This window comes from Mirounga angustirostris, unplaced genomic scaffold, assembly GCF_029215605.1.
Source record: "Mirounga angustirostris isolate CCGP_5_RB_7025 unplaced genomic scaffold, mMirAng1.0.hap1 SCAF_7, whole genome shotgun sequence".
In the NCBI taxonomy this organism is placed as follows: Eukaryota; Metazoa; Chordata; class Mammalia; order Carnivora; family Phocidae; genus Mirounga; species Mirounga angustirostris.
Window position 1 is genome coordinate 146,219,099 of NW_026991715.1, and position 27,711 is coordinate 146,246,809.

At 48.6% G+C, this 27,711-nt stretch overlaps 1 protein-coding gene across 2 annotated transcripts; it reads left to right on the plus strand.

Annotated features, from left to right (window-relative positions):
- Window positions 1–4,072: 4,072 nt before the first annotated feature.
- On the plus strand, window positions 4,073–27,498 carry CMBL (carboxymethylenebutenolidase homolog). 2 transcript variants are annotated; one of them, XM_045863557.3, is made up of 8 exons: window positions 4,073–4,262; window positions 13,247–13,277; window positions 16,528–16,604; window positions 16,718–16,951; window positions 18,889–18,996; window positions 23,422–23,564; window positions 25,309–25,400; window positions 26,804–27,498. In XM_045863557.3, the coding sequence occupies exons 4-8, from the start codon at window positions 16,737–16,739 to the stop codon at window positions 26,981–26,983; spliced, it is 738 nt and encodes a 245-aa protein (XP_045719513.1). In that variant the 5' UTR covers window positions 4,073–4,262; window positions 13,247–13,277; window positions 16,528–16,604; window positions 16,718–16,736; the 3' UTR covers window positions 26,984–27,498. The 2 variants fall into 2 exon arrangements, with proteins under 2 accessions (XP_045719513.1, XP_045719506.1); XM_045863550.3 differs by lacking the exon at window positions 16,528–16,604 and having other exon boundaries at window positions 4,074–4,262.
- Window positions 27,499–27,711: the final 213 nt, after the last annotated feature.

The following is a 27,711-nucleotide window of genomic DNA, read 5'->3' on the forward strand; positions in this document are numbered from 1 at the left end:
ATTGCTGTAAGACTGTAACTTTTAAACATTTTTTTTTTTAAGAGCCTGGGTTAAAGGTTAACTTGTATGATGAATTTTCCAGAGGAATTTGGAACTAAAATTGGGGAATCTGAAAAACTGCCATTTTGGGTGTTGTAAGAAATTTGGGCATTTTAGGATAGAAACAAAAATTTATGTTTAGGGGCACCTAGGTGGCTCAGTCGGTTAAGCGGCTGCCTTCGGCGCAGGTCTTGATCTCAGGGTCCTAGGACCAAGCCCCTCATCGGGGGTCCCTGCTTGGCAGGAAGCCTTCTTCTCCCTCTCCCACTCCCCCTGCTTGTGCTCTCTCTCTCTCTAGCTGTCAAATAAATAAATAAAATCTTTAAAAAAAAATTATGTTTAAGGCTGCCCCTCAATTTGTTCTTGGTGGTAACACTTTGGTGGCTTCTTGAATAATTTTTCAGATGTGGAAAAAAAAAGAACCAAAACACCTACCCATTATTTTGGAGAAATTCCAAGGCAGTAAAATAATTTGATTACAGATATTTCAGACTGGTATATGAAGGGATCTGTTTGGTGGTAAATCAGTGTATCTCCAGGGGATGACAATGGGGAGGACAGGAAGAGTATCCACCATGGTGTGATGGGCTGGCAATGTGGCCTCTTGGCTAGACTCAGCCATTTTCCCCCAGAAATCCCTTTTCTTGTATGTTTCCAGTTTGATTGAGCTACAAGGGATATTCTAGCCCGAGAATTGTACCTGCCCTCCTCCAGCTGGGCTTTTCTTGCTGAACCCGTAATATAAAACCATGGAAGGTTGACACTAACATGACCTGTACAGATTATCTAGTTCGATTGGGTCCTAAACTGTCCATTATAAGGGTCATCAGGGAAGCTTTTTTGAAATATGAATCCCCCCGTGCCACTTATGAAGATTCTGGTTCAGGAGGTCTGAGCCCAGGACATCTGAATCTCCTTTGCAAGTTTCCTAAGTGGTTTTGAGGATCAGTCAAGTGGGTTTGCTAGTCACTGTGATTCTGGTCTAGTGGTTCTCAAAGTGTGGTCTTTGGACCGGGAGTATCAGCGTCATCACCCCAAATCCCATTGGACATGCAAATTCCTAAGGTGCATCCTGGACCCCGAGAATCAGAGGCTCTGTGGGTGGGGCCCAGCACTCTCTGGTTTCACAAGCCCTCCAGGGGATTTGGATGCTGAAGTTTGAGAACTGTATCTGGTCTCATCCCTCATTTTAGAGTTAAGAAAACTGAATCCAAAGAGAAGGGACATGTCTTTGGGTTAGGGAAAATTGACAGGAATGGGAAGCATTCCTTCATTGAGCTCTGGTGTTTTAAGGGGAGAATACGCACAGCCTCTGTCCTGAGAAACCTCGGGTTACCACATTTGTGTAAACAACGCTTTCCTCCACTAGAAGATGATACTTGACCTGGGCCCATGTTTATAGTACAAAATGCCAAAGGAGTAGTTCTTTAGGAACGTAGATGAGAGAATATCAAAAGAGTTGTAGCTGGGTGGCTCAGTTGGTTAAGCATCTGCCTTGGGCTCAGGTCATGATCCCAGGGTCCTGGGATTGAGCCCTGCATCGGGGTCCCTGCTCAGCTGGGGAGTCTGCTTCTGCCGCTCTCCCTCTGCCGCTCCTCCCTGCTCAGGCTCTCTCTTGCTCATTCTCGCTCTCAAATAAATAAATAAATAAATAAAATCTTAAAAAAAAAAAGAGTTGTAGCCTTCAACAAGCTTCATGGAGAAGAATTCTAAGTGCTGAAGATGATTTGCATAAATATTAAGACAGAGGGCAGCCCTTTCCCCAAGGTGAGAAAGCCACAGGAAGGAGGGGGCAGGGCAAGAAAGAGTCCAGTTCAGTTCAAGTGAAAGGTACAAGTTAAATGATGAGTAGACAGTAGGAAGGATCTGCTAGATCCTTTTAGGAAAATAGGTGGGAAAATGGTAGGAATAAATTGCTTTTGAATACTGTGGCAGAGGCGTATTTCATAATATAGGGCTGGCTCATAAAATTTGAATCTACAGCACATTTTGCCAATTGAGACTGATGGGGAGGCAACTATTTTTTTTTTTAACTTTTAAGTACATGCATAAATTTAACACTGAGCTAGCAAATTGCAGCAAGACAGAGAGTCTTGCGATTATGAACTATCTCATATTAACAACCATGTTATTAAATAAGAAGTTAGTAATGATGCTTGGGAGCTGAATTAGCAGAGAAAAATGACATGTAATTAGTCATATTTAGTCTTTCCATGTAAATGGTGCTTCCAAGATGCTGGAAGGTGCTTAAAAACAGTCTTATAGAAACCATTTTGTGTTTTGATGGAAAACTAGGCTTGTCTAGAGGACACCTTCCAGCCTGATTCTCATCTTTCAATGTCTTGGAGACACTCGACAATTGTGTAAGTTGTAGGTAAATGGTAGACACAAAGACTGTCCTGGGTAACTGCCCTCCTTTCCCATCCCCTGGAAGAAAGCCAGTTTGCCTCCATCTACACTTTCCTTTTAACAATTAATTACTCTATATAAATGTAAATCTATGATTTTTTTGGATTTTTGTTTTGACCGTTTTTTTTTTTTTTAAAGATTTTATTTATTTATCTGAGAGAGAGAATGCGCAGGAGACAGGGGAGGGGCAGATGGAGAGAGAGAGAGAATCTCAAGCAGACTCCACGTTGAGTAGAACCGAATGGGGGTACTTGATCTTACAACCCAGAGATCATGACCTGAGCTGAAATCAAGAGCCCCATGCTTAACAGACTCAGCCAGCCAGGTGCCTCTGAACTGATTTTCACATCTGCCTAGTTTCCTCATTAATTAATGAGGAGCATAAAATCTTCAACACATGTCATTTTTACATGTATGTGAGCATCATGATTCTACCTTTGCCTGAAGATTACCCTTGAACAGTCCAACTGTCTTTCTCACAAACCTTACTCCCGGCGTCTTTTTATTTTACTGATTTGCCATCTCTCTGCAGAAAAGATCCCTGAAGGAAAAAAATCATCCTCAGTCTGGATTCACACATTTTCCGATTAGAAGCATCTAAGTTAATAAGGTTCTATCTGTCGGGTCATAAGATCTGTGGCTAACTTCTTGGGGCCTCAGGAAGCTGTCACGGATCCCACTGTCACTGATATCCCTAACCCGCATTTCTTCCTCTTTTCTTAATCTTTGGAGCCAACGGAATTGGTTAGGACAACTTTAGGTGACCAGACAAAGCCTGGAGGGGGGGGGACGGAGTGGGGGGGGCCAACAATGAATATGTAACAATTTATTTTTAAAAATAGCCTAATCCAGGTTTACAACAGGGAAGTCCCAGATCCGAGGAGCCAAGCACACGTGTACATTTCACAGGCGGGCCGTCTTCCCGCTTCTCGCCTTCCTCCCGCCTCCCCGCCTCCCTCCCTCCCCACCCCTCCCCCGTGCCCTCCAGGCCTCCCCTCCCCACCCCTCCCCCCGCACCCCCCGCGCCTCTCCTCCCCACCCCTCCCCCCGCACCCCCCCGCGCCCTCCAGGCCTCTCCTCCCCACCCCTTCCCCCGCCCCCTCCAGGCCTCCCCTCCCCGCCCCTCCCCCCGCATCCCCCGCGCCTCCCCTCCCCGCCCCTCCCCCCGCACCCCCCGCGCCCTCCAGGCCTCCCCTCCCCACCCCTTCCCCCGCCCCCTCCAGGCCTCTCCTCCCCACCCCTCCCCACCCCTCCCCCGCGCCCTCCAGGCCTCCCCTCCCCACCCCTTCCCCCGCGCCCTCCAGGCCTCCCCTCCCCACCCCTTCCCCCGCCCCCTCCAGGCCTCCCCTCCCCACCCCTTCCCCCGCCCCCTCCAGGCCTCCCCTCCCCACTCCTCCCCCCGCACCCCCCCTCCCCACCCCTCCCCCCTCCCCACCGCCCCCTCCAGGCCTCCCCTCCCCACTCCTCCCCCCGCACCCCCCCTCCCCACCCTTCCCCCCGCACCCCCCGCGCCCTCCAGGCCTCCCCTCCCCACCCCTTCCCCCGCCCCCTCCAGGCCTCCCCTCCCCACCCCTCCCCACCCCTCCCCCCAGGCCCTCCAGGCCTCCCCTGCCCCTCCCCCCTCCCTCCCGCCCGGCCTTCCCGGGAGGCTGGGAATCCGGGGCAGCCACTGGCCGGCGGGCATCCGCCGCCCTCCGTCACCGCGTCCACTTCCGTCCCGGTGGGGAGCGCCTCCTCCCCGCCTGCCCCGACCGTCCCCGGGCTCGGCGGGCTGCCTCGGCGCGGGGAGAGCGCAGGCTTCGGGCGGCGGACAGGTACGTGCGCCGCGCGGGCCCAGGAACGCGCGCAGCTCGGCTGCGCCCTCACTCGCGCGTGGGTCTGCAGGAGGGAGAGCAAGTCGGCCGTGGGCACAGGTCCTGAGCCCATCAAAGCCCGTTTTTCAGAACCTGACTTTTACCAAAGCGGTAGTACGTTGTCGCTGCAGAAAAGCAGCCCTGGCCAGCCCGCTCTGGTGTGTTGTCCTGTGGAAAAACGTAGTTGAAATCAAGCTGTAGTACGGAAGCTCGTATTTATTTTTTCCATTTGTCTGGGACCTTTCTTTCATGCCATTGAGTACCCTTTGTAATTATTGTCCTACAGTTGGACGTTTTGGTTGCGTGGTTTTTACCAATATAAACCTGTGGGAAAAATGAGCATATTTGCATCAAAATGTATCCGAACCAAGTGAGAGTTTGTCCACCAGATATGCAGCAAGCCAATAAAAATTGACACCGAGCTTTTGCAGAGGAAACACAGAGCTGGTTTATTGGTGTGGCGCCACCCGGGAGAATGGGCAGTAATGCTCAAAAGTCCAGAATCCTCTGATGGCTTGCAAATGAGAGCTTTTAAGGGCAAAATTTGGGGAAGGGGTCTCCTGAGAAGGTGGACGCCATTGATTGGAGACCCATGAGGTCATACTAGCAGGTGACCACTTTGTCTGGTGCCCTGGAGGTCTTTTCCGTCGCAGGAGGCTTGGAATCTGGAAAATACCTGTATTCCTTATGTTAGAAATTTAAGCAAGCCTTCTTATCCCTTGAGCCTAGGCCTACGTGTTCCTTGACTGGTCTGGCTGTGCCTGGGGTATATATGACCTCCTGTGTTCATTCTTTCATCTGAACTGATACGATGGACACCAGCTTCAAAAATCTTTATTGGCAGTATTTCCTTAGGATGCCTCCGGGGTCTGGAGAGGAGGCATCGCGACATCCTCGGTGCTGGGTACTTGGTGCGAGTTCCAAGAAAGACCGCTCAGGTCACACACACAGCCATGTGGGTTGGAGGCGATTTAGGTCTACTTGCTGATGGAAAATACAACCTGTTGTTTTCGAAGCCCACTTAAAATAAGGGGGTCAGAAGTGAGCCCCGCAGGTGTCTGGGGAAAGGCTACCCTGGCCTCAGAAGAGCTTAAGAGAAGGCCAGAGGCAGCCATGTGATTGGCATGCTTGCAGGCCAGTGGGTACTCATCACATCTACCTTTCCAATGAATGCTGCCTACGCCTGTACCCGGTGGAAAGTACAAGGATGATTGCTGACAAATAAATATCTGGAGTTGTTCGTGTTTGTAGGATCGTCGACGGTAGACGGCTGAGTAGGGCTGTACAGGCCTGAGCCTTCCCAGCTACAAGATCGAAAATCAGTGGCCAGGCAAGTTTCTGCAGTGTTTACCCAGTAAGGGGAAAACACCAAGCCTTCCTGGTACCTTTCAGCCTTTGTTTTGCTTGCTGATGGTTTCCAAATCTCTGAAGCTTCTAGCAATTTATTCCTTGACTTCGTTGCTGGTTACAGTCCCATCAGCGCCAGTTGCCTTTGCTCGTCGAAATCTGTTTTCTCTGTTTCTGTTAGAGAACATCATTGCATTGGGAAGTCTGACTTCCGAGTTATTTAAATCCTTGAGGGTATGAAAGCAGGAAAACCAGACTCGTGGGACCATGCTTTACCACCCATTCATCGCCTTTTTGGCTTCCAGTGAGAAGATGGGAATGTTGTTCAGTAGCGTTGTTAAAAGGTAATTTTCAGCGAAAAGTAAAATCATGACTCTCATACAGATATAAAAATGAGCACGTGTTGGGGCACCTGGCTGGCTCTGTCGGCAGAGCATGAGACTCTTGACCTTGAGGCTGTGAGTTCGAGCCCCGTGTTGAGTGTAGAGATTACTTAAAAAAAATTTTTTTTTTTAAACGAGCACGTGGTAAGGATTCTATTTTATTCACGAAAGAGGGAACCGGCAGATGTTATAACTGGTTCAAGAGAAAGTCAAGAAGCATAGAGATACATGGGGCAAAGGAATGCCTCAGGAAGGCTTAGGTTAGGAGAGGGGGCAGGACATGTGAGCCCCTTGGAATTGGCAGATCAGAAAGGCACCACTGATCCCCGTGGGTCTTGGCTTGTGATATTGTGGAAGCATTTCGTGTGTGAAGCAGGGCTGTAGGGTGTTGAAGAACAAATCATTCAGTCATGGCATTTGTTAAAGAATGGAAGCAGACCTTATTCAGGAGCATTGGGATATGAGTAGGGACCACTGAAGTGGGGTTTTACAGTGGGTGAGAGAGACTGGGCTCAACTCTGCAAATAACAAAAGAAAAAAAGTGAGAATTTAGAGCCAAGGAGTGGAGTGGGGGGTCAGTGGATGGAAAATGGCTAAGAGGAAGCATCACAGGGAATGGGAGTTCTAGAGAACCGACCTAACTGGGTTCTTGCAGAAGACAAGCCAGTGTGATCAGACCTCACCCGGGGGACAGTGGAGGATGGGGAAACAGATTAGATATGGAGGGTCAGAGATTCTGTGAAACTAACTTAGCAGGATTCTTATTGGAACTGGACATGGCAGAGATGCCATCAGAAACCCAGAAGTCAGGGTCTGTTTGAGAAGAGTTCAGAGGAGCTTGGTGAAGAAGAGTCTTGGTTAAGGGACTGTAAAATGACCTTTGAGGTCATTCACACTTTTGTGGCATCTTGCATGAAGGTCATGGGCGGATCCTGAGCGTTCGTGCTGCTAGTCAGTGTGGCCTCATCAAAGAAGGTCTCTTGTGCAGGGGGCGTGTCTGGGTTATCCTTGGTGCCATGAGGAGGGTTCTGATTTCCAGAGGCTTCACTAGTGGAGACCACAGATCTGAGCTCAAGGTGGCCAGTGAGTGCTGCCAAGCCCACCTGCCAGGAAACAGAAGAGCCCTTCTATTTTTTAAAAAAGATTTTAAGTAATTTCTCCACCCAACGTGGGGCTCAAACTCACAACCCTGAGATCAAGAGTTGCATTCTCTACCGACCGAGCCAGCCAGGCGCCCCAGAAAAGTCCTTCTTGACACATTTTATGAGGCCCCCACCGACACGTCACACCCACAGTCCCATCCCTGTGGTTTCCCCCAATAGGAGGAAACCTTTTGCTCACTGTGACCGACCTCATAATGAATGTCACGCAGAAGAAACTGCATGTTTTTTTGGGAGAGCCTCTGTTATCGGTGGCACACCCTTCTGGGTCGTCCGAGTCTGGTCCCCGTCGTTGTCTTGGCAGCACCACAACTCTTTGTAAGTCGCTGGTAACCAGTAAGTTAGTGAATTCTGTCCCGTCTGGTGGAGAACCAATTGGCTTCCTCCCACCTGTGGAAAAATCTGTTTTCTCTCCTTTTGCAATCTCAACATGCCTTTACTCCGTATACGTTTGTGCTCTTTCCTTCTTCCTTCCAATCAGTTGTTACAGCCGCCTCATTCCCTCCTATTATATGAGTAAAATAAAATCCTTAATGTGTTCATTTAAAAAAAAATCTTAATGAGAGTCATGGCTTTACGTTTTTCTGAAAATTCTCCTTTAACAAATGTGCCATTTGGGGGAGGGGCGGGGCAAAGCCAAAATCCTGAAAGGGATGTACAGAAATTGTATGTCTCCTTGTCAGTAGAGCTGCGTGGGTGTGTTCCCCGAGGCTCTTTCCCCGAGCCTCCGGGGGAGGGGGGTGTAGTCCCTGGAAAATGTCTGCCCGCCCTGTGGCCTTGGCCTAGAACACCCACTGCAATGCTTTGCCACAGATGGGTTTGGCTGGAGTCCAGCCTTCCACACCCAGGCTGTCCTGGGCACTGCCCCCTTGTGCAGAACAGTCCAGATGGTGGCTCTCCTGGCCATAAACATTCCTTCTGAAAAGCGGGTATCAATTGAAGATAAAGTAAAAAGATTCAGGTTCAAGGTTGCTTTGGAATGGCCAGGATATTTTGTGGTCTCCGCAACCCCATAGGACAAGTCAGGTAAGAAATCAGCCTAAGGACATTCAGATTGGCAAGGAAGAAGTCGAAATTTTCATTATATGTAGATGACATGATATTCTACATAGAAAACCCGAAAGAGTCTACCAAAAAATTGCTAGAACTGATACATGAATTCAGCAACATCGCAGGATATAAAATCGATGAACAGAAATCTGTTGCATTCCTATACACCAATAATGAACCAACAGAAACCGAAATCAAGGAATCGATCCCATTCACAACTTCACCAAACCTATAAGATACCTAAGAATAAACTTAACCAAAGAGGTAAAAGATCTATACCCTGAAAACTATAAAATACTTATGAAAGAAATGGAAGAGGACTTAAAGAAATGGAAAAACATTCCATGCTCTTGGACTGGAAGAACAAACATTATTAAAATGTCTATATTACCCAAAGCAATCTACACATTTAAGGCAATCCTTATAAAAATACCACCAGCATTTTTTCTAGAGCTAGAACAAACAGTCCTAAAATTTGTGTGGAACCACAAATAGCCAAAGCAATCCTGAAAAAGAAAAGCAAAACTGGGGACATCATGATTCCAGACTTCAAGCTTTATTACAAAGCTGTAATCATCAAGACAGTATGGTACTGGCACAAAACCAGACACATAGATGAAATAGATCAACGGAACAGAATAAAGAACCCAGAAATGGACCCACAACTATATGGTCAATTAATCTTCGGCAAAGCAGGAAAGAACATCCAATGGAAAAAAGACAGTCTCTTCAACAGATGGTGCTGGGAAAACTGGACAGCAACATGCAGAAGAGTGAAACTGGACCATTTTCTTACACCATACACAAAAATAAATTCGAAATGGATGAAAGACCTAAATGTGAGACAGGAAACCATCAAAATCCTAGAGGAGAACCCAGGCAGCACCCTCTTTGACCTTGGCTGTAGCAGTTTCTTACTAGACATGTCAATGGGGGCAAGGGAAACAAAAGCAAAAATGAACAATGGGAACTTCATCAAGATAAAAAGCTTCTGCACAGAGAAGGAAACAGTCAACAAAACTAAAAGGCAGCCTACGGAATGGGAGAAGATATTTGCAAATGACATATCCGATTAAGGGTTAGTATCCAACATCTATGAAGAACTTAACACCTTAAAAACAATCCAGTTAAGAAAGGAGCAGAAGACATAAATAGACATTTTTCCAAAGAAGACATCCAGATGGCTAACAGACACATGAAAAGATGCTCAACACCACTCATCCTCCGGGAAATACAAATCAAAACCACGATGAGATAGCACCTCACACCTGTCAGAGTGGCTAAAATTAACAACACAGGAGACAACAGGTGTTGGCGAGGATGCAGAGAAAGGGGAACCCTCTTACACTGTTGCTGGGAATGCAAGCTGGTACAGCTACTCTGGAAAACAGTGTGGCAGTTCTTCAGAAAGTTAAAAATAGAACTGCCCTATGATCCAGCAATTGCACTACTAGGTATTTACTCAAAGGATTCTAAAATACACATTCAAAGGAGTACGTGCACCCCAATGTTTGTAGCAGCATTATCAACAATAGCCGAACTATGGAAACAGTTCAAGTGTCCATCAACTGATGAATGGATAAAGAAGAAGTGGTGTATGTGTATGTGTGTGAATAGTACTCAGCCATCAAAAGGAATGAAATCTTGCCATTTGCAGTGACATGGAGGGAGCTAGATAGAGTGTATTACGCTAAGTGAAATAAATTAATCAGAGAAAGACAAATACCATATGATTTCACTCATGCGGAATTTAAGAAACAAAACGTGAATATTTGGGAGGGGGAAAAGAGAGAGAGGGAAACAAATCATGAGAGACTCTTAACTGTGGAGAACAAACAGAGTTGATGGAGGGAGGTGGGTGGGGGATGGGATAGATGGGGGATGGGCATTAAGGAGGGCACTTGCTGTGATGAGCACTGGGTGTTACATATAAATGATGAACCACTGGTCTCTACTCCTGAAACCGATGCTGAACCGTATGTCAACTAAACAGAATTTAAATTAAAAAAAGAAGAACTTAGCCTAAGGAATCAGCTGTCCACAAATAGTGCATTGGACATAAAGTTTGCCGCTGTTGGTGCTGGATTGTTGTGACTTCTCTTACTAATAATAGTTTTATAACTGAGCTTGTGAAAACAAAACCATGAGGAATCGTTTCAAATTTTCTTTGAGCAAATGACTAGCTCTTAATTTGTGTTTCTTTAAAACTTAGTTATTTTCTTTCTAAAATGTTCTGGAAGATACAGGAAATAATATAACAGCCACCCATATTCACGTGACCGGGGCTTAAAAAATGAGAACGTTTTGTCCTTAGTCAAAACCTTCTTAGGAAATAAAATGTAACAAATGCAGTTAAAGCCAGCAGTCTCCACCCTCCCTCCCTCGCCAGTAACCACTGGCTAATGGTGGTGTGTTTATTCCTGTGCGTTCTACTTTTACTACAGTATATTTATTAGTAAAAGAAGCATTATTTTTCTTTTTAGTATTTACTTAGCATCAAAAAGGCCATTGAATTTTTGAATTGCATTATGTTTCTAAGATTTATCGTGTTGGTAAGTGTACATGTAGTTTGTTTATGCGTGTATTTGTTTCGTGCGTCTGCTGTAACAAATATGCCCCAGCTGGGTGACTGAAGACCACAGAAATGTATTCTCACAGTTCTGGGGGCCAGAAGTCCGAAATGAAGGTGTCAGCAGGGCTCTGCTTTCCTGAAACCTACAGAGGGGAATCCTTCCTTGCTTCTTTCCTCGTTTCTGATGGTTGCTGGCAGTCCCTGGTGTTCCTTGGCTTGTAGGAGCCTCACTCCAATCTCTGCCTATGTCTTCACGTGGCTTTCTTCCCCGTGTGTCTCTGTATCTAAATTTCCCTCTTCTTATAAGGATACTAGTTATTGGGCTAGTGGCCACCCTAATCCAGTATGACCTCATCTTAACTTTTTTTTAAAGATTTATTTATTTATTTGAGGGGGGGAGGGTTAGAAGGACAGGGAGAGCATCTCGAGTAGACTTCCCGCTGAGCGCGGAGTCCAGTGCGGGGCTGGATCTCACAACCTCGAGATTATGACCTGAGCCGAAATTGAGGGTCCGATGCTTAACTGACAGAGCCAGCCAGGCACCTCATCTTAACTTGATTCCCTCTGCAAGATCCTATTTCCAAATAAGGGCACCTTCATAGGTTCTGGGAGTTAGGACTTGAACATGTCTTTTTGGGGGACACAGGTCAACCCACAACAATTAATACATCACAATTTATCCTGTGCCCCTCCTGAAAGTCAGATTGCTTCCAGTTACCATCATCACGTCTGTGCCACCAAAAGCACCCCTTCCACATTTGCCACATATGTGCATGAGTGTGCACGCACGCACACACACACACACACAGAGGTGTAAATTTTTCTGGGGAATACACCCACCTGTGGGATTTCTGGGTTGCAGGGTTTCTGCATCTTTGACTTTGCTAGACCTTGTCAGACTACTTTCCAGAGTTTGTATCAGCTCACATTCCTTCCCTTTTCCCTGCGTGGGCACCGACTCTTGGTGCAAACAGACGTTTGCCAGTCTGCAAGATGCAAAATAGTATCTGTGTCATGTAGAAAATAGTACAATTTCTTAAATACCAGTGAGGTTGAATATCTTTTCATAAGTCTATGTGCCATTCAGGTGTACCTTTTTGTGAGTTGCCTGTTCTTATCTTTGGAGCGTTTTTCTCTTGAGTTGTCTTTTTCTTTTTCTTTTTTTTTTTTTAAAGATTTTATTTATTTGACAGAGAGACACAGCGAGAGAGGAAACACAAGCAGGGGGAGTGGGAGAGGGAGAAGCAGGCTCCCCGCAGAGCAGGGAGCCCGATGCGGGGCTCGATCCCAGGACCCTGGGACCATGACCTGAGCCGAAGGCAGACGCTTAATGACTGAGCCACCCAGGCGCCCCTTGAGTTGTCTTTTTCTTGTTGATTTAAAAGAATTTTTTGTTTTTTAAATTTTTTTTAGGAAGATTTTATTAATTTGTTAGAGAACTCGCACACGAGAGAGCACGAACGGTGGGGAGGGTCAGAGGGAGAGGGAGAAGCAGACTCCCCGCAGAGCAGGGAGCCCGATGCGGGGCTCAATCCCAGGACCCTCAGATCATGACCTGAGCTGAAGGCAGATGCTTCACTGACTGAGCCACCCAGGCGCCCCAAGAATTCTTCCTATATCTTATCTAGATGCTAAATCTGCTTTGAGAATGATATCTTGAATAATAATAACTCTTCCCCACCTCCACCACCCCCTGTGCTATTTTGAAGCAAATCCCAGACATGTAGTTGTTTTATCTGTATATACATCAGCATGTAGCCATAAAAGGTAAGGATTGTATACACACACACACACACACACACACACAACCATCACTGTAATAGTATTATCCCCCCTCTACCATTACAGTAATTTCTCAATACCATCAAATATCCAATCAGTTCAATTTCCCCCAGTTGTCTTACAAGTGGTTTTTACAGTTGATTCCTGCTGTGGACGGACTTGTGTCCCCCCCAAAGTTCATGTGTGGAAGCCGTAACCCCCAGCGTGATGGTATTTGGAGGTGGGACCATTGGTGATTAGGTTTAGATGAGGTTGTGAGGGTGGGACCCAGGATGGGATTAGTGCTCTTACAAGAAGAGGCCAGAAAGCTTGTTCTCTCTGTGTGTCGTGTGAGGACACAGCGAGAAGGCAGCTGTTTGCAAGTGAGGGGGAGAGTCCCCGTCACCACCGGACCTTGTGGGCATCCCGATCTGGGACTTCCAGCCTCCAGAACTGGGAGAAATACATTTCTGTCATGTTAGCTGCCCAGCCTGTGCTATTCTGTTACGGAAGCTCGAGCAGACTAATACATACTTAATGAGATTTATTAATCCTTGTCTTCATGGTTTGTGTTTTTTGGGTCTAGTGTAAGAAATGCTGCTTTATGCCAAGATTCAGGAAAATGGTATTCTCTGTTTTCTTCTAACAGATTCCTTTTGCTTTCCTCCTCAGGTTTCTCACCACCTGACAGGGCTGCACAACGGTAGGTGGGGATCCACTGGGATCTGTCTGCTCTCCTGGGTCGCTCAATGTCATATCTTATCCCCTTTATTGGCCATTCTGTCCTCCCGCCGCAGATCCACCGTGCCCTCCTGCCCCCATAAAAACCTCCAGAGCCCGGTCCTGCTCTGTTCCATTTATCTGCCCGCTTCAAACCACCATCCTGCTGCTGGACGTGGCTGGAGGGACACAGCCTCAGGGACCATGTACATTTCCTTGGTCCTTCATTTTCCCACTTGTCCTGTCCCTTCCGACCTCCCCCCTGCTCTCACCCTCACTGTTGGTTCTGCTCTCAGTTCTCTGAGCAGATGCAAGTAGGGAGCATCCACAGCCTCCTGCCCCGACGTCACCCACCCTTCTGCCTTCCCTCCTGGGACCGTGGAGGACCCGTCCTTGCTTTAGGGAAGGTGACCTTCTCCCTGTGCAACCCCGTCCCCTCCCACCTAGCTGTGCCCCTCGATTCCCCTGTGCCCCTCGAACCGTCGGTTTGGTTTGGTTTTGCTTTGTTTTCCTCTGTGAGGTACAAGTCTCATTCCCATACAAATGTGCTGAGATTTCTTCCATTAAAAAATAAAAAGAGGGGCGCCTGGGTGACCCAGTCGGTTAAGCCGCTGCCTTCGGCTCAGGTCATGATCCCAGGGTTCTAGGATCAAGCCCCGCATCGGGCTCCCTGCTCGGCGGGGAGCCTGCTTCTCCCTCTCCCTCTGTCCCTCGCCCCAGCTCGTGCATTCTCTCACTCTCTCTTTCAAATATGTACATAAAATCTTAAAAAATAAATAAATAAAAAGACTTGTTGCCCTATCTTCCCTCCATCTGCTGCTCACTCTCTTTGCTCCAGTTTCTGGCAAAAGCCTTGAAGAGCTTCCGTGTTCGCTCGGTCTGATTCTCTCCTGTCACTCTCTCCAGCCTGCTGCTGTCTTGCCCACCCTGGTCCTCCAGACCTGTTCTTGTGGAGGTCACCCTGACGTCCCCGTTGCTCAGCCCTGTGGCCAACCCTCTGCGTCTCTCAGGGCTTCTTGCAGAATGTCTTGGTCTACACTCTGCCTCCTGGAAACCCTGTCTTCACGTGGCTCCAGGCCCATGACCGGGGGTTCCTCCCCTCTTGCTCGCTGTTTCTTCTCAGACTCACTCTCTGTTTCTTCTCACCTCCCCAAAGCCCTTAATGGTGAAGGCCCCAGGGCTCAGTCTTCCAGATCCTTCTCTTCTTTATCTGCTGTCATTCCCTTCATGATGTCATTCATTCTCAAGGTTTTAAATTCTCATTATTTATAGCATAGTTGAACAACATGGGGGTTAGGGGCGCTGACCTCCGTGCGGTCAGAAATTTGTATCACTTTTGACTCCTCAAAAATGTCACTCTTAATAGCCTACTGTTGACTGGAAGCCTTGCCGGTAACATAAACAGATGATTGACACATATTTTGCGTGTTATACATATTATATACTGTATTCCTACAATGAAGTAAGCTAGAGAAAAGAAAATGCTAAGAAAGTTACAAAAAAGAGAAAATACATTCACAGTCATGGACTGTATTTATGGAAACAAATCCATGCGTAAGTGGACCCATGCAGATAAAACGCGTGTTGTTCAAGGGCCAACCATAGTCGTGGTCGATAAATCACATGGACAGCGGACGAGCAAATCCTGAACCACTGCTCCGAGCCTCCGGTCACAGTTCTGTCAGTTGGTCAGTGCGTCACCCTGTTTTATGTGTGTCTCTGTGTAGAGACGCCTTATTTAATGTAGAGTTGATTCATTGACACTGAACCCACCATCGGCGGCTGTCGCGCACGCCTGAGCCAGGCTTGTCTACTATACGTGTGGTTTTTGGAGGCATATCGTGCCCTTAGGATCACTAGACGGCCCTTCGGCACTGTGCATGGAGTCCATTCGTAAACAACGAAATCGCCAGCCAAAAAGCACAAAAATGCAGAAGATGTGGGATTCAACAGAAAGTGAAAAGGATGCTTGTTTGCAGTGGGAGCTGAATGAGAAGGCAGAGCGTCGCCTTGTTCAACCGTGCGTGTCAGTGACTCAGATCTGTCACTGCTCTGGAAGTCTGTGGATGGTGGCGAAAACACAGCAAGTACCGATTTTGGAGTTGCAAGGAAATTTTGCAACTGGGCAAGTTCACGTGTATAGAATCTGCAAAAAAGAAAAAAAAGAGGCTCCTCGGCTGTATATTGCTGACTTTTCTCAAGTTTGTAGTTTCAGCTTGGACCCCTGCCCTGAACTTGTTTTTTTTAAGATTTATTTATTTATTTATTAGAGAGAGAGAGAGCATGAGAGGGGGGAAGGGCAGAGGGAGAAGCAGACTCCCCGCCGAGCAAGGAGCCCGATGTGGGACTCGATCCCGGGACTCCAGGATCATGACCTGAGCCGAAGGCAGTTGCTTAACCAACTGAGCCACCCAGGCACCTGCCCTGAACTTGTTATGAGCTGTCCGCTCAGCCTGTCCGACAGATGTTTCAGACTTACCGCCCCACATTTAAGACCCGATCTCCTCCAACCTGTTCTTCCTGTGTCTCCCACTTCTCATTTAAAGACACGCTATCCTTTTCCAGTTGCTCGGGCAAAAAACTCTCATCCTCGGGCAAGAAACCCTCATCCTCACTGACTCCTCTTTGCCTGATACCCCCATGAGCCATTTGCCAGCATCCCTGCACATTTTGTCCAGGCCCCAGCTACCCTCGGGCTTTCCCCTCTTCAGGGGGTAGTGTCTTTTGTCCTGGGGTGTGAAAGTCTTGCTCTAAGTAGGTTTGCATTTGCTTCTGCCAGGTGCCCAGGGATTTTGCTGCCCAGGGTCAGTTGTTTGGTTAATTTCACCTTCTAGGTATTCCTACTTTGAGAGGAGAGTGGACATTTTGGAGGATTGGTTTCTTTTTTTCCTCCCTGGGCTTTCTAACCATGGTTCTAGTCCTTGTTGGTAGAGTTTTCTTTTTTTTCTTTTATTGTTGTTTTTTGTTTTTATTTTCCCCACTAAATATAAACCTTTGGGGGTTCCGACACTGCATGGGGTCTCGGTCACAAATCCCCATCTCACGGGGGCTATTAGTGCTTGTTCCTGGGTCTAGCCTGCTCCCCAGCATCGCTGGGCTCCTTCCGTATCTGCTCATGCCACCGTGACCCAGGCTTCAAGTGTCCTTTCCAATCCTAGCTGGGGATTGTTCCCTTTATGAGCTCCACCATTTTAATTTTTATCTGTTGGTTACATTCACTCCGGTATTTCTAGTGTTGGTAGTGGGAATGGATTCCTATTAGCCCCACTCAGAATCACAAGTTACCAGCGATTTCCTCCATGAACACACAGTGAGTATAATTAAAATGAATTCTTTTCTATCCTCTTGATTTTAGTTTATCTGCTGTGTATAATCTTTGGATTTGCACCATTCAGAATATAATGCATGTTTCTCTCTCTTTAGCCCAACTTAGATCTCTCCAATGGCTAACGAGGCTCATCCTTGTCCATGTGACATTGGCCACAGGATAGAGTATGGAGGGATGGGGCGCGAAGTTCAAGTCGAGCACATCCAGGCTTACGTCACCAAGCCCCCCTTCGACACGGGCAAGGCTGTGATCGTCATTCAAGATATATTTGGCTGGCAGCTGCCCAATACCAGATACATGGCTGACCTGATCGCAGGCAATGGATACATGTATGTATGAAGTTCTGTCACTTTCCTTAAATTCATGGAGATTTCTGTGATCTCCTGTTCCCCTCAGGGAAAACAAAACAAAACCCAAAAGCCCTACCTGCCTTCTAAGTTAGGTTACCTACTTCCTCATCTCACTGGGGGCAGGTAAATGGGGAATGTCGCGTGAGCCTAGACACCACCTGGTGTTGGGAGGCAGCCACTGCTCCCAGCCCAGCCCCGGGGCGTCGGCTCCTCCTCGCACTGCCTGGGCCTGTAGACCCATCGGACTTGGAGAGAGTGATTTCCCGATGTGGGATGTGGGGCCTGCCCGGACACAGGTAGAGGACGCCTGGGGCAGACCTCGCCAGCTCTGAAATGGATCTGCTCCTCGGCCCTCGGCACGTCTCAGCCCGGGTCAGGTTTCACAGGCAGGGTGCCCTTGGTTAGCCTGGGCTAAACACACGCTAAACACAAGCGATCATGGTCCTGTCCGAGTTCCCGGGGGTTCCAGAACGGCGCCGTGAGACCTCACTCACCTCCGGAAGGTTCGGCCTTTGCCGGATCGAGTGTCGAGAACACGCCTGCTCCCCACCACGCCAGGTCTGGCAGAGTGTCAGCCATTCTTTCCCTCCAGCCTCAGACCGCCTACGACCCCCCCAGCCCTGAGCGTGGCACACCCCACTTTTCTTTGTTTTCTCAAAAATCTGCAAATCCCAGTGTGCACCTGCCTCGTTTTCCTACAAGAGAAATCGATTTGAAGGTAGCACGCCCCTGTCGCGTGACTCGGCGTTAGCGCAGACTCAGAAGAGGATTTGCACACTTGAGTTTTCACTTTTTCGCGCCCCCAGATGTTGTCTGGAACGGGAGACCACTTAACTTACTAGGGGCAAGCCCAGTGATAAACACAGTAGCCAACCCCGCTTGCCCCGTGGCTCGGCCCGACCCCGTGCAGAGGGCGTCACAGGGATACGTGTCCTTCATCCTTCCAATGACCCCACGAGGCTGGGGCTACCCTGAGGCTTGAAGATGGAGCTTGTAGTCCTGCCCTGCAGCAGGCAGGTTGCGCGGGACTGTGGCTTCCCTAGTCTTACTGTGGGCCCTGTAGTTGGAGGCGGAACATAAACAGTGAGCAGAGGCGCCTGTGATTCACAAAGCTCTCTCCCCGTATCCAACTCCCTTTGCCCTCAAAATAATCCTCTGAGATCGGGCGGTGCTGTCTGTTCATCAGACCAAGAAAATGAGGCTAAAAGTGACTTGGTAAGGCCACAGGGCAGACGGGGCGGTACTGGGACTTGAACTTGGATTCTTCTGACCCAGATTCCAGGGCTCCTTCCACCCTGGCAGGAAGAGCCGGTTCCTCCATCCATGGCGATGGCCTTTATTTTAGGAAGCGAGTCTCCGGCCAGCACAGTGTAGACCCAGCCCCGGGGGTTGACTGGCACGGAGGATGGACATGGACTCGGGGAACTGGCTTGTTTTCTCCCTGCCGCCTGTTTTAGAACCTGCATGAGACCTTTCCCTCTGAGCAGGAGGTTGTGCGCTGTAGGCATCCTGGGCAGAGGCTGGGGAGAACTGCTTGGTCATCGTGACTGGGCATGTGACGCAGGTGGACCCTCTGACCTGGGGCTAATGCAAAAGGCCAGCTGAGCGATGAGGCTCCTCCGGGATGGGGGAGGGGGACCCTGGGGCTCCATCCTGTGCCCTGCTGGATTGCCTTGTCATCTCAGACAGGCTGGGCTCTAAGCGGGCTGCCGGAGGCTGCGCACCTACAGTTGTGAAATCCGAAGTGGCCTGGCCTGGCTCCAGGTGGCCTCTTTGATGCGATCAAGCTTGGCCTTCGTGGTCCCCACTTTCCTTCTCCTGTGAATCAGAATCACCAGCATAGCAAGCTTCTTAATGAATGGAAGCAAAGACCAGCAGCTCCAAAATGAAGAGCAGTGAATGTCCCTATTTGACAGGACCATCGTTCCGGACTTCTTCGTAGGGCAGGAGCCGTGGCACCCTTCTGGGGACTGGTCCACCTTCCCGGAGTGGTTGAAAACAAGAGATGCCAGAAAGATCGATAAGTAAGTTATCACACATGTGTGGCCCCCCGGGGGAGCGGAGGCTGGAGGGAGAAGTGGGTGCGGCTTCACCATTCACACACCTCCCACCCTCCCTCGTGGGGGGACTTCCATGGCCATGGCTAATGCGTAAGGAAACGGGCTTTCATTGAGCACCGTGTGTGGCCTGGAAGGTGGGACACCGGCAAGCCTCCTGCCGCCCAACAGGCTTGTCTGCTTCCCTCTCTGAGAGACTTCATGGGGCTCATGCCAAGGGGATTTTGTGGGTGATGCGATTTCCCTTGACACTGGGGGCTTTCGGGGTCCATAGGGTCCACACTCCTTCCTTCCTGTCCTGGCTGCAGAACCAGTTGAGGCAATGGGCCGAGAAAAGAAGCTGGAGCAGAGTCTAGCCCCATTCCTGCTCAGCTGACTGGGAACCCAAGGGGCCATCCCCTCCCCCAAGCCTAGCCTTGACCCTCCACCTCCCCACGGAGAGACTTTGGGTCTTTACACCAGGCCCATCAGACCACGACTGCTGTCTTGACAGGGTCCAGGGAGCGGTGAGAAGAAAAGGGGGATCCCCCCAGGATTTCAGCTTTTTATTAAATTAGCTCCACCAGCCCAGAAGTAAGGAACAGAGCATTCAGCTGCCGCTCAGACACCCTCTTCTGTCTGGGCTAAGTATGGAGGGGGAAAGGGGCCAGGAGTGCGCTCTGACGCCAAGCTCCTCCCAAGCAAGTAAATGTGAGCCCAGGGCAAAGGAGATTCCCCCAACACCAGCCCTGATTCACCTTGGCCATCTGTCCTTCTGAACACTCTCCTTCCCTGTCACCCTACGGGAGCCTTTGGTTTGATAAGCTGCTCCCCCAGCCGAGGTTGGGGAAACTGCTAAGAATGTGGCCCCCTGCCTGTGACCACATGGTCCTTGGAGTTTTCTGTTCCTTTCTTCTCCCACCGGAGTGCCCTTCGGGGGTGACCCCAGGGCTGCTGGCCCCTCTGTCCCCTGGGCTGGTGGACCCCGGGCAGACCTCCTCACATAGGCCAAAGGGGCCTGGGGCCCTGCCGAATGCCCGCCTGGCTCCTCAGCCCCGTCTCGTGCCCCACACTCACTGGGGCCACCTTCTCTCAGGGGCTTGTGCTGCGGGGTGCCCTGGGAGCTCCCGGCATGGCCGAGCACCTGAGGCTGTGTTAACCAGCAGTCACCTCAGGGGCTTGTGGGCGGGAGGCCAGCCCATCAGCTGTCCGTGGGACATCAGCTGCCTGGTCTTCCTCTGCCCCATCCTGAGGAGTCTCCCTGCAGGGGTATGAAGGCCGGCTTCCTCATCTTCAGTCAGGGGGACCCTCAGTGGCCACCCCAGCTCCAAGCTCCCCAGAGGAGCTGGTAGAGGCCTGTGTGGAGACTGCACCACCAGCTTCTCCCCTGCCCGGCTCTGCGTCCTTCCCTCCCCTTCCTCAGGGTTGGCCCCGAGATTGCTGGGGATAGCCCTCCTGCACACCTACCTTTTCCAAGTCCCTCCCAGGGGACCTGCATTCTTAACTGCAACCCCAAGAAAGAAGGAAGAGCATAGCAATCTTCTGGCCACAATGACTGATTCAAGGGTGGACCTGTGACTGAGCCATAACTATCAGGGCAAGGCATTTAGGGCATTTAGGTCTCATTTTTATTTGAAATGCATGGCTCTCCTCTTCCCCTCTGGAAGAGTACCGCGGGGCTGCTCCAGCACCTGCCAGGGACGATCACTCTGCTTCATGTTCACAGATGGAAGGCAGAACCACACAGCTTTTCTTCAGAAAGCAGCAAAATGTCCTATTCTCCCCAACCCAAGAGAAAAGTAGAAGTAGAAATGGCCAAGGTGAATCAGAGCTGGTGTTGGGGGAACCTCCTTTGCCCTGGGCTCACATTTACTTGCTTGGGAGGAGCTTGGCGTCAGAAATGAAGAGAAAATTAGAAGTAGAAACACAAGAGAACCGCAGAGACTGGGTTGCAAATGTGAAATTCAGCTTCCCGTGTGGGGCTGGGGTTGGGGAGAATAGGACATTTTGCTGCTTTCTGAAGAAAAGCTGTGTGGTTCTGCCTTCCATCTGTGAACATGAAGCAGAGTGATCGTCCCTGGCAGGTGCTGGATCAGGCCCGCGGTACTCTTCCAGAGGGGAAGAGGAGAGCCATGCATTTCAAATAAAAATGAGCCCTAAAACAGAAACACTGGGGCGTCTGGGTGGCCCAGTCGGTTAAACGTCCGACTCTTGATTTCTGCCCAGGTCATGATCTCAGGGTCATGAGATCAAGCCCCATGTTGGGCTCCATGCTTGCTTAAGATTCTCTCTCTCTCACTTTTCCTCTGCACCCCCCCCCGCCCCCGGCCCATGCGCACTCTCTTTCTATCAAAAAACAAAGCAAAACAAAACAAAAAACCAAAACCAAAAATAGAGAGAAACACTAACTTTGAAAGGAGACTGAAATCCTTGTATCTGGTCAAGTGTTTTTTTTGTTTGTAAGTAACAGAAAATCTGTCTTGAACGCTTACTGCTTAAGCAGTCATGGAATTTATTGGTTTACAGAGCTGAAAAGAGGTAGTTTCTGGCTTGAAGCAGGGGTTGGTTCCTAGTGCAGAAACTATCTCCAGGACTTGCCTTCCAACATTTCTCTACCTCATTGTCTGTACACTGGCTCCATTCTCAGGCAGCTTTTGCCTCTGGGTGACAAGATGGCTGCAGCAGCTCCAGCCTTCCAGTGGTCCCTTTTCCAGCAAGCCAGCAAAATTCCCACTTTGCCCTGATAGTTATGGTTCAGTCACAGGTCCCCCCTTGAATCAGTCATTGTGGCCAGAAGATTGCTATGCTCTGATGGTCAGCCTGAGCCACACACTTCACTCCTGGAACCTAGGGCAGAATCTCCCAAGGTATATGAACCAAGCATTGGGGGGTGGGAGGAGAGGTCCATCCAAAGCTAAACCCTGGTGCTCCCAGAAAAGTGGGGAACACATTCAGAGCAACACCAGCGAAGACATGTTCACTTGAGTTAAAGTATTTTTATAGAAATGGCCTCTTCCTTCTTGTCCCCTCCAATTAAGGCAGTTATTCTTAAGATCAAAGCATTCGAGGAAAATTTAAAACCCCAAATGTCAAGAACTATTGCTCTTTCCATGTTATTTTGCAGAATTACTTAATTACTGCTCACATGATGAATATAACTGCTTTGTACGAAGTGGTAGGATACATATATTTAAATGTGCTCAAGGATATGCTATGATCAAAAGGGAAAGGGAGTGCAATAGAATGGCTTTCTTTTACTTTCTTAAATCGTCAACAGCATTTCTTCCTTATCCGATCAAACAGAACGTTCTGGCTGGCCTTGCTTCCCTACCTCCATTTGGGTGTTTTGCTTCTAGTTGAAAATGCACTGAGTTCCAGACAAGCAATTTGCAAAGACAGGGCCACTGTTCTTGGTGCTCTCCTGGCTTACATCGTGCTGGAGGCTTTCCAAGTCCCACTCTGCTCTTTGGGCACAGGAGGAGACAGGCCTTCCAGAGTTGGGATGTTAGCTGCGGGAGTGAATGTGCCAAGTCAGAGAGTTTGGGGAGCTGCCCAGTGGGGCTGGTGTTTGTCAGAGGAGAGCAGGCTGGGGTGCTCGGGGGGGTGGTGGTGGTGGATCTTGGGATCAGGTCTTAGGAGCTGTGCTTTGGCCTTTGGCCTTTATTCGGAGGCTGTGGAAGGCCAGGGGCTCAGCTTTCAGCTGGGATGTGAGCTGGTGTGATTTGTGGTTTGCAAAGAGCCTGCCTGCAGCTCTGTCGGGTGGTTGGAGGAGGCTGTGCTTGGTGGGGAGACCTGTGGGGAGACCCGTGGGGAGACCCGTGGGGAGATGGGCATCACTCCGGCAGCACGTGGTGAGGGCAGAGCTCCAACAGTAAGAATCTCAGAGCCTCGAGGAAGAGCTGCTGCTGAAGCCCCATTACCATCCAGCGGCATAGCACTTGCTGTCCGGCGCACTCCCCGGGGGGGCCTCGAAAAGTACCTCTTGATTGTTTCTTTGCCCGCCGCCCCCTCCCCCGCTTTATTGAGATACAGTTGACACATGAGGTTTTGTAAGTTTAAGGTGTACACTGTTGATTTAACCCGTTTATATATTGCCACCATAGCCTTAGCTAACACCTCTATCCTGCCACATAGTTACTCTTTCTTTCTGGTGGTGAGAACACTTAAGGTCGGCCCTCTTAGCGACCTTCAAGGATAGGATACAGTATTATTAACTGTAGTCCCCTGGTTGCACATTATAACCCCGAACTTGTTAATCTCATAACTGGAAGTTTGTGCCTTGTGTCCAATATTTCCCCATTTCCTCCTGTCCCACCCCTGGGGACCCCTCTACTCTCTGTTTTCTCTGAGGTTGGCTGCTTAGATTCCAATAAGTGATCTGATTCTGTTGATTCTTGAATAACTCTGTTCTAGGGAGGTAGAGGCTGTCTTGAAGTATCTGAAACAGCAGTGTCATGCCCAGAAAATTGGCGCCGTGGGATTCTGCTGGGGTGGAGTGGCCGTCCATCACGTGATGATGAAGTACCCGGAATTCAGGGCAGGGGTGTCCGTCTACGGTAAATCTGCCTTGCGTATTTTACACAGTGGAAATAGGAGGAGTGCTCGACTGACAGCCACAAGCCTCTTCCAAGCTAGCTGTTCCAGGAGCAATACACAGCCCAGTTGTGCAGAGATGAGGACCGTGGCTTTCCAAATCTGAAAGTATTGTAAGGTGCAGGTTCGTAATGTAGTAACCAGAGGATGTCACTGGGATCGAGGAGTCCTGGTCCCCACAGTGTGCTGTTGGGAGGGTCACCTAACCTGAGGGCTCGATTTCTTCACGTAGGGTGAAGGGGATAACATTTATTTCTGTGAGCATGGTTAATATCGAGCACTGTTCTTTATGAGGAACGCCTGTGAGCCTATTTTCCCAAGATACGAGTTATTTTCAACGGCATGCACACACGCACAATATATGTATAAAGAAGGAAGGAAAAGAAAGGAAACATTTTAGCCGAACAGACCACAGGTATCATAGCAATGAAATAAGAACACATGTGTATGAGACATGGCATACTAAGTTCACGATAGAGAAGCAGACCATAAAAATGTTAAAAAAAAGAAAAGACACAGAAGGAAGTTTGGCTTTTTTTCATGATAGGATGTACCGTTATACTAAGGATTCCTATTTGGATTAATGGTTTCTCGATGTGGTGTTTTTGCTTACTTTAAGCATTAAAAAAATCCTTTAAATGCTAACTTACACCAGAGTTACTAAGTTGTCCGTTGCTGTTGGGCACAAGGAGGCTGACTGTCCCCTTGAGTGAAGCCCAGAAGGCTCTCCTGCGCGGGCGCCTCGCCAGCTCCCCCTTCTGGCCGCCGTTGCACACTGCGTGAGCTGACGACCATGACAGGACTGGGGCCATCAAACCGCAGTCCAGCCACGCCACGTGGCCTTGACAGAGTGGGCCAGGGAGCGTGGCCATCCTTCCTGTGGCTCCCTGCCTCCTAGGGAGGGGTTACAGGTGAGGGGAGGCTCTCTGGGCTACTTAGCCTTGTGCTGCCCACAGGACGTGGAAGAAGCAGGAGATGGCCATTATTTTCTTCTTCCTACTGACTTGGACCCTGTCCCTGACCACACCTGAGCCAGGCTCCTCTGTGAGTCCTCTTTCTGAGGAGGCCCCGACTGGGCTCTGTCCTTGGCCCACTGGGGCAGTTCAGTGAGAATCCCCCACTTTGGATGTCTGGCCAAATTCCTCACCCTGTGCCCCCCTGTCCCCCCGTATCTTGTCAGCAAGAATCCTATCATGTCCTCTGGCCAGACTCTGTTCTATGCTGATGTTTCCTCTTAGTAATTTTCCACCCACTGCCTCACACCCTGCTCCTTGGCCATAAATCCCCACTTGTCCTGGTATTCAGGTTGAGCCATCTCTTCCCCTACAGCCAAACCCCAGACTTCTAGAGCGGTAGGGGCCAGGTGCTCCAGATTTGAAAGTTTGTCACTGTTTGTAAATGAAGGCATGTCACACACGGGAGCGGGTTTCAGGCTGCTCCCGTCTGTGTGCGGCCAAGCAGACCGCAAGGTCTAATTCCATTATTTCTGGCCTGACTCCTACCGAAGTGGACAGCAGGGGCCTGACTAGGTAAGTTGCTCTTTGAGACTAATTTTACAGGCCAAGCCACTTCTGTGGAATTGCTAGAAAGGAATAAACTGCTCCCCCGAAGCACGTATTTTACTCTGAAAAATCAAACCAAACCCACAGAGATTTCTGAGGCCCACGCATGGAAATCCTGCCCTGTGTGTCTATGCCCATCTTCCAGGCATCGTCAAGGACTCTGAAGATGTGCACAGTTTAAAGAACCCCACGTTGTTCATTTTTGCCGAAAATGATGCTGTGATTCCTCTTGAACAAGTAAGTTGGCATCTTTCCTCTTATTTATTTATTTTTTTTTAAGATTTATTTATTTAGAGAGAGTGCGTGCTGGTGAGTGGGTGGAGGGGCAGAGGGAGAGGGAGAGAGAATCCTTAAGACGACTGCCTGCTGAGCACTGAGCAGGACCTGGGGCTTGATCTCATGACCCTGAGATCATGACCTGAACCGAAATCAAGAGTCTGATGCTTAACCGACTGAGCCACCCAGATCCCCCTCCTCTTCTCATTTCTGTGTTTAATAACGTGATTTGACCTTTCAGGGAAAATGTCCCAAAGGGTTCATGTGTTCAATATTAAAGTTTTTTTTAAAGATTTTTATTTTATTATTTATTTTGAGAGAGAGACAATGAGAGAGAACACATGAGAGGGGATAGGGTCAGAGGGCAAAGCAGACTCCCTGCCGAGCAGGGACCCCGACGCGGGACTCGATCCAGGGACTCCAGGATCATGACCTGAGCCGAAGGCAGTCGCTTAACCAACTGAGCCACCCAGGCGCCCCTCAATATTAAAGTTTTAAAGGTGACTGGGCGCCTGGGTAGCTCAGTTGGTTAAGTGTCTGCCTTCGGCTCAGGTCATGATCCCAGGGTCCTGGGATCGAGCCCTGCGTCAGGCTCCCTGCTCAGTGGGGAGCCTGCTTCTCCCTCTCCCTCTAATGCTCCCTCTGCTTGTGCTCGCTCTCTCAAATAAATAAAATCTTAAAAAAAGTTTTAAAGGTAGGTGTTACTGGAGACTTACGGACTGTAACCCCCCAAAAGTGTTCCTGGTGTGGTCTGTTTACTGGGCATCGAAGCCGGCCCTGCCTCCCCGTCCTCCCGTGTGTAACCCATGAGTTAAGATAAGGTGTGTGTCATTAAAGACATGGGTCTTTAATGAGCTCAGTCCATGGAGCTTGTAACTCTTGACCTTGGGGTTATGAGTTTGAGCCCCAGGTTGGGGATAGAGTTTACTTTAAAAAAAAAAAGGGTGTGTTAAACCCAGTATGTTGATGATAAGAAAAAAGCAGAAGAAAACTAGTTCAAAAGCAGTCATTTAGAAATTATTGTTGTTATTCATAACTAATATATCATATTAATACAAATGTAAAATAATTTATACTTGAATATATTGAATATTTTGTTATCTATTGAATGATATACAAAAGATATTAATACAGTTTCAAAGAACTGATATTGTATCATTTTTATATTGCTCAGAATCCTCTCCTTTGCCAGAGGTAAGGACTGTGTTACGTATAGAATCAAAAGTAAAAAATTCATAATAGCTACAGAACTTAAGGCACTGACGTTCAATTTCTTTTACGAGCATTCAGAGAGGATTTAGAGAACGGAAAATATGGCTAGATTTTTAAAATCATACTATCGTGAAATCTTTTTGCATCATCAGGTCTCTTTACTGACCCAGAAGTTGAAAAAACACTGCAAAGTGGAATATCAAATTAAAACGTTTTCTGGGCAAACCCATGGCTTCGTGCATCGAAAGAGAGAAGATTGCTCAGCGGAGGACAAGCCCTATATTGACGAGGCAAGAAGAAATTTACTTGAGTGGCTGCACAAATATGTTTAGCTGTGGCCAAGTGTAAACTTCCTCAAGAAAGCTTGCATCCAGAAACGTGCTTTGGGATACTTGGATCATTTAATTTTCACTTTATACAAATCAAGGAATCCTGAAACTCATTATTCCCTCTGAAACATAAATTGGGTAGAAAATGTTAATGCATGATATAATTTAACTTTTAATACATTAAAAAAAAACCCCAAACCAGATCAGTACCTAAAGAATTTGAATGATAGAGTAATATCCTATCAGTAAAAACCTAGGGCTGTTTTATGGACCAGCTCACAGCTCAGGTGTGGACTTCTTGCTTTTTAATTAAGTACATCCTTTAAAATGAGGAGTGTGGCAAAGCCGTGAAGAGCATGAACTGTAAACTCAGATTCAAAGCCCAGCTTAATTGGGCATTTATCTGTCTTAATACAGATGAATCTGTCATGTTCATACATTGCACTATGAGAAATCCTGAGGTTAAGATAGTGTTTCATTGACCTAATTACATCAAGCCAATAAACTTACTTTTTGAATGTGTGGCTTTTTCTAAAAGCTAATGAAGAACGATGGATTACAGTGACGGTCTCCCAGGAAGTGATTTTTCCAAAACGGTGTTTTCTGGGCCCAGGGCCTGGGGCTGCGCCAGAAGTCACTCGTGTTCACTTGGAAGGGGTATGGGGTCAAGTTTCAGTTTTTAGATTTTAATTATATTAAATCCCACGAACAGCTCAGCTCCTCGGGAGCCC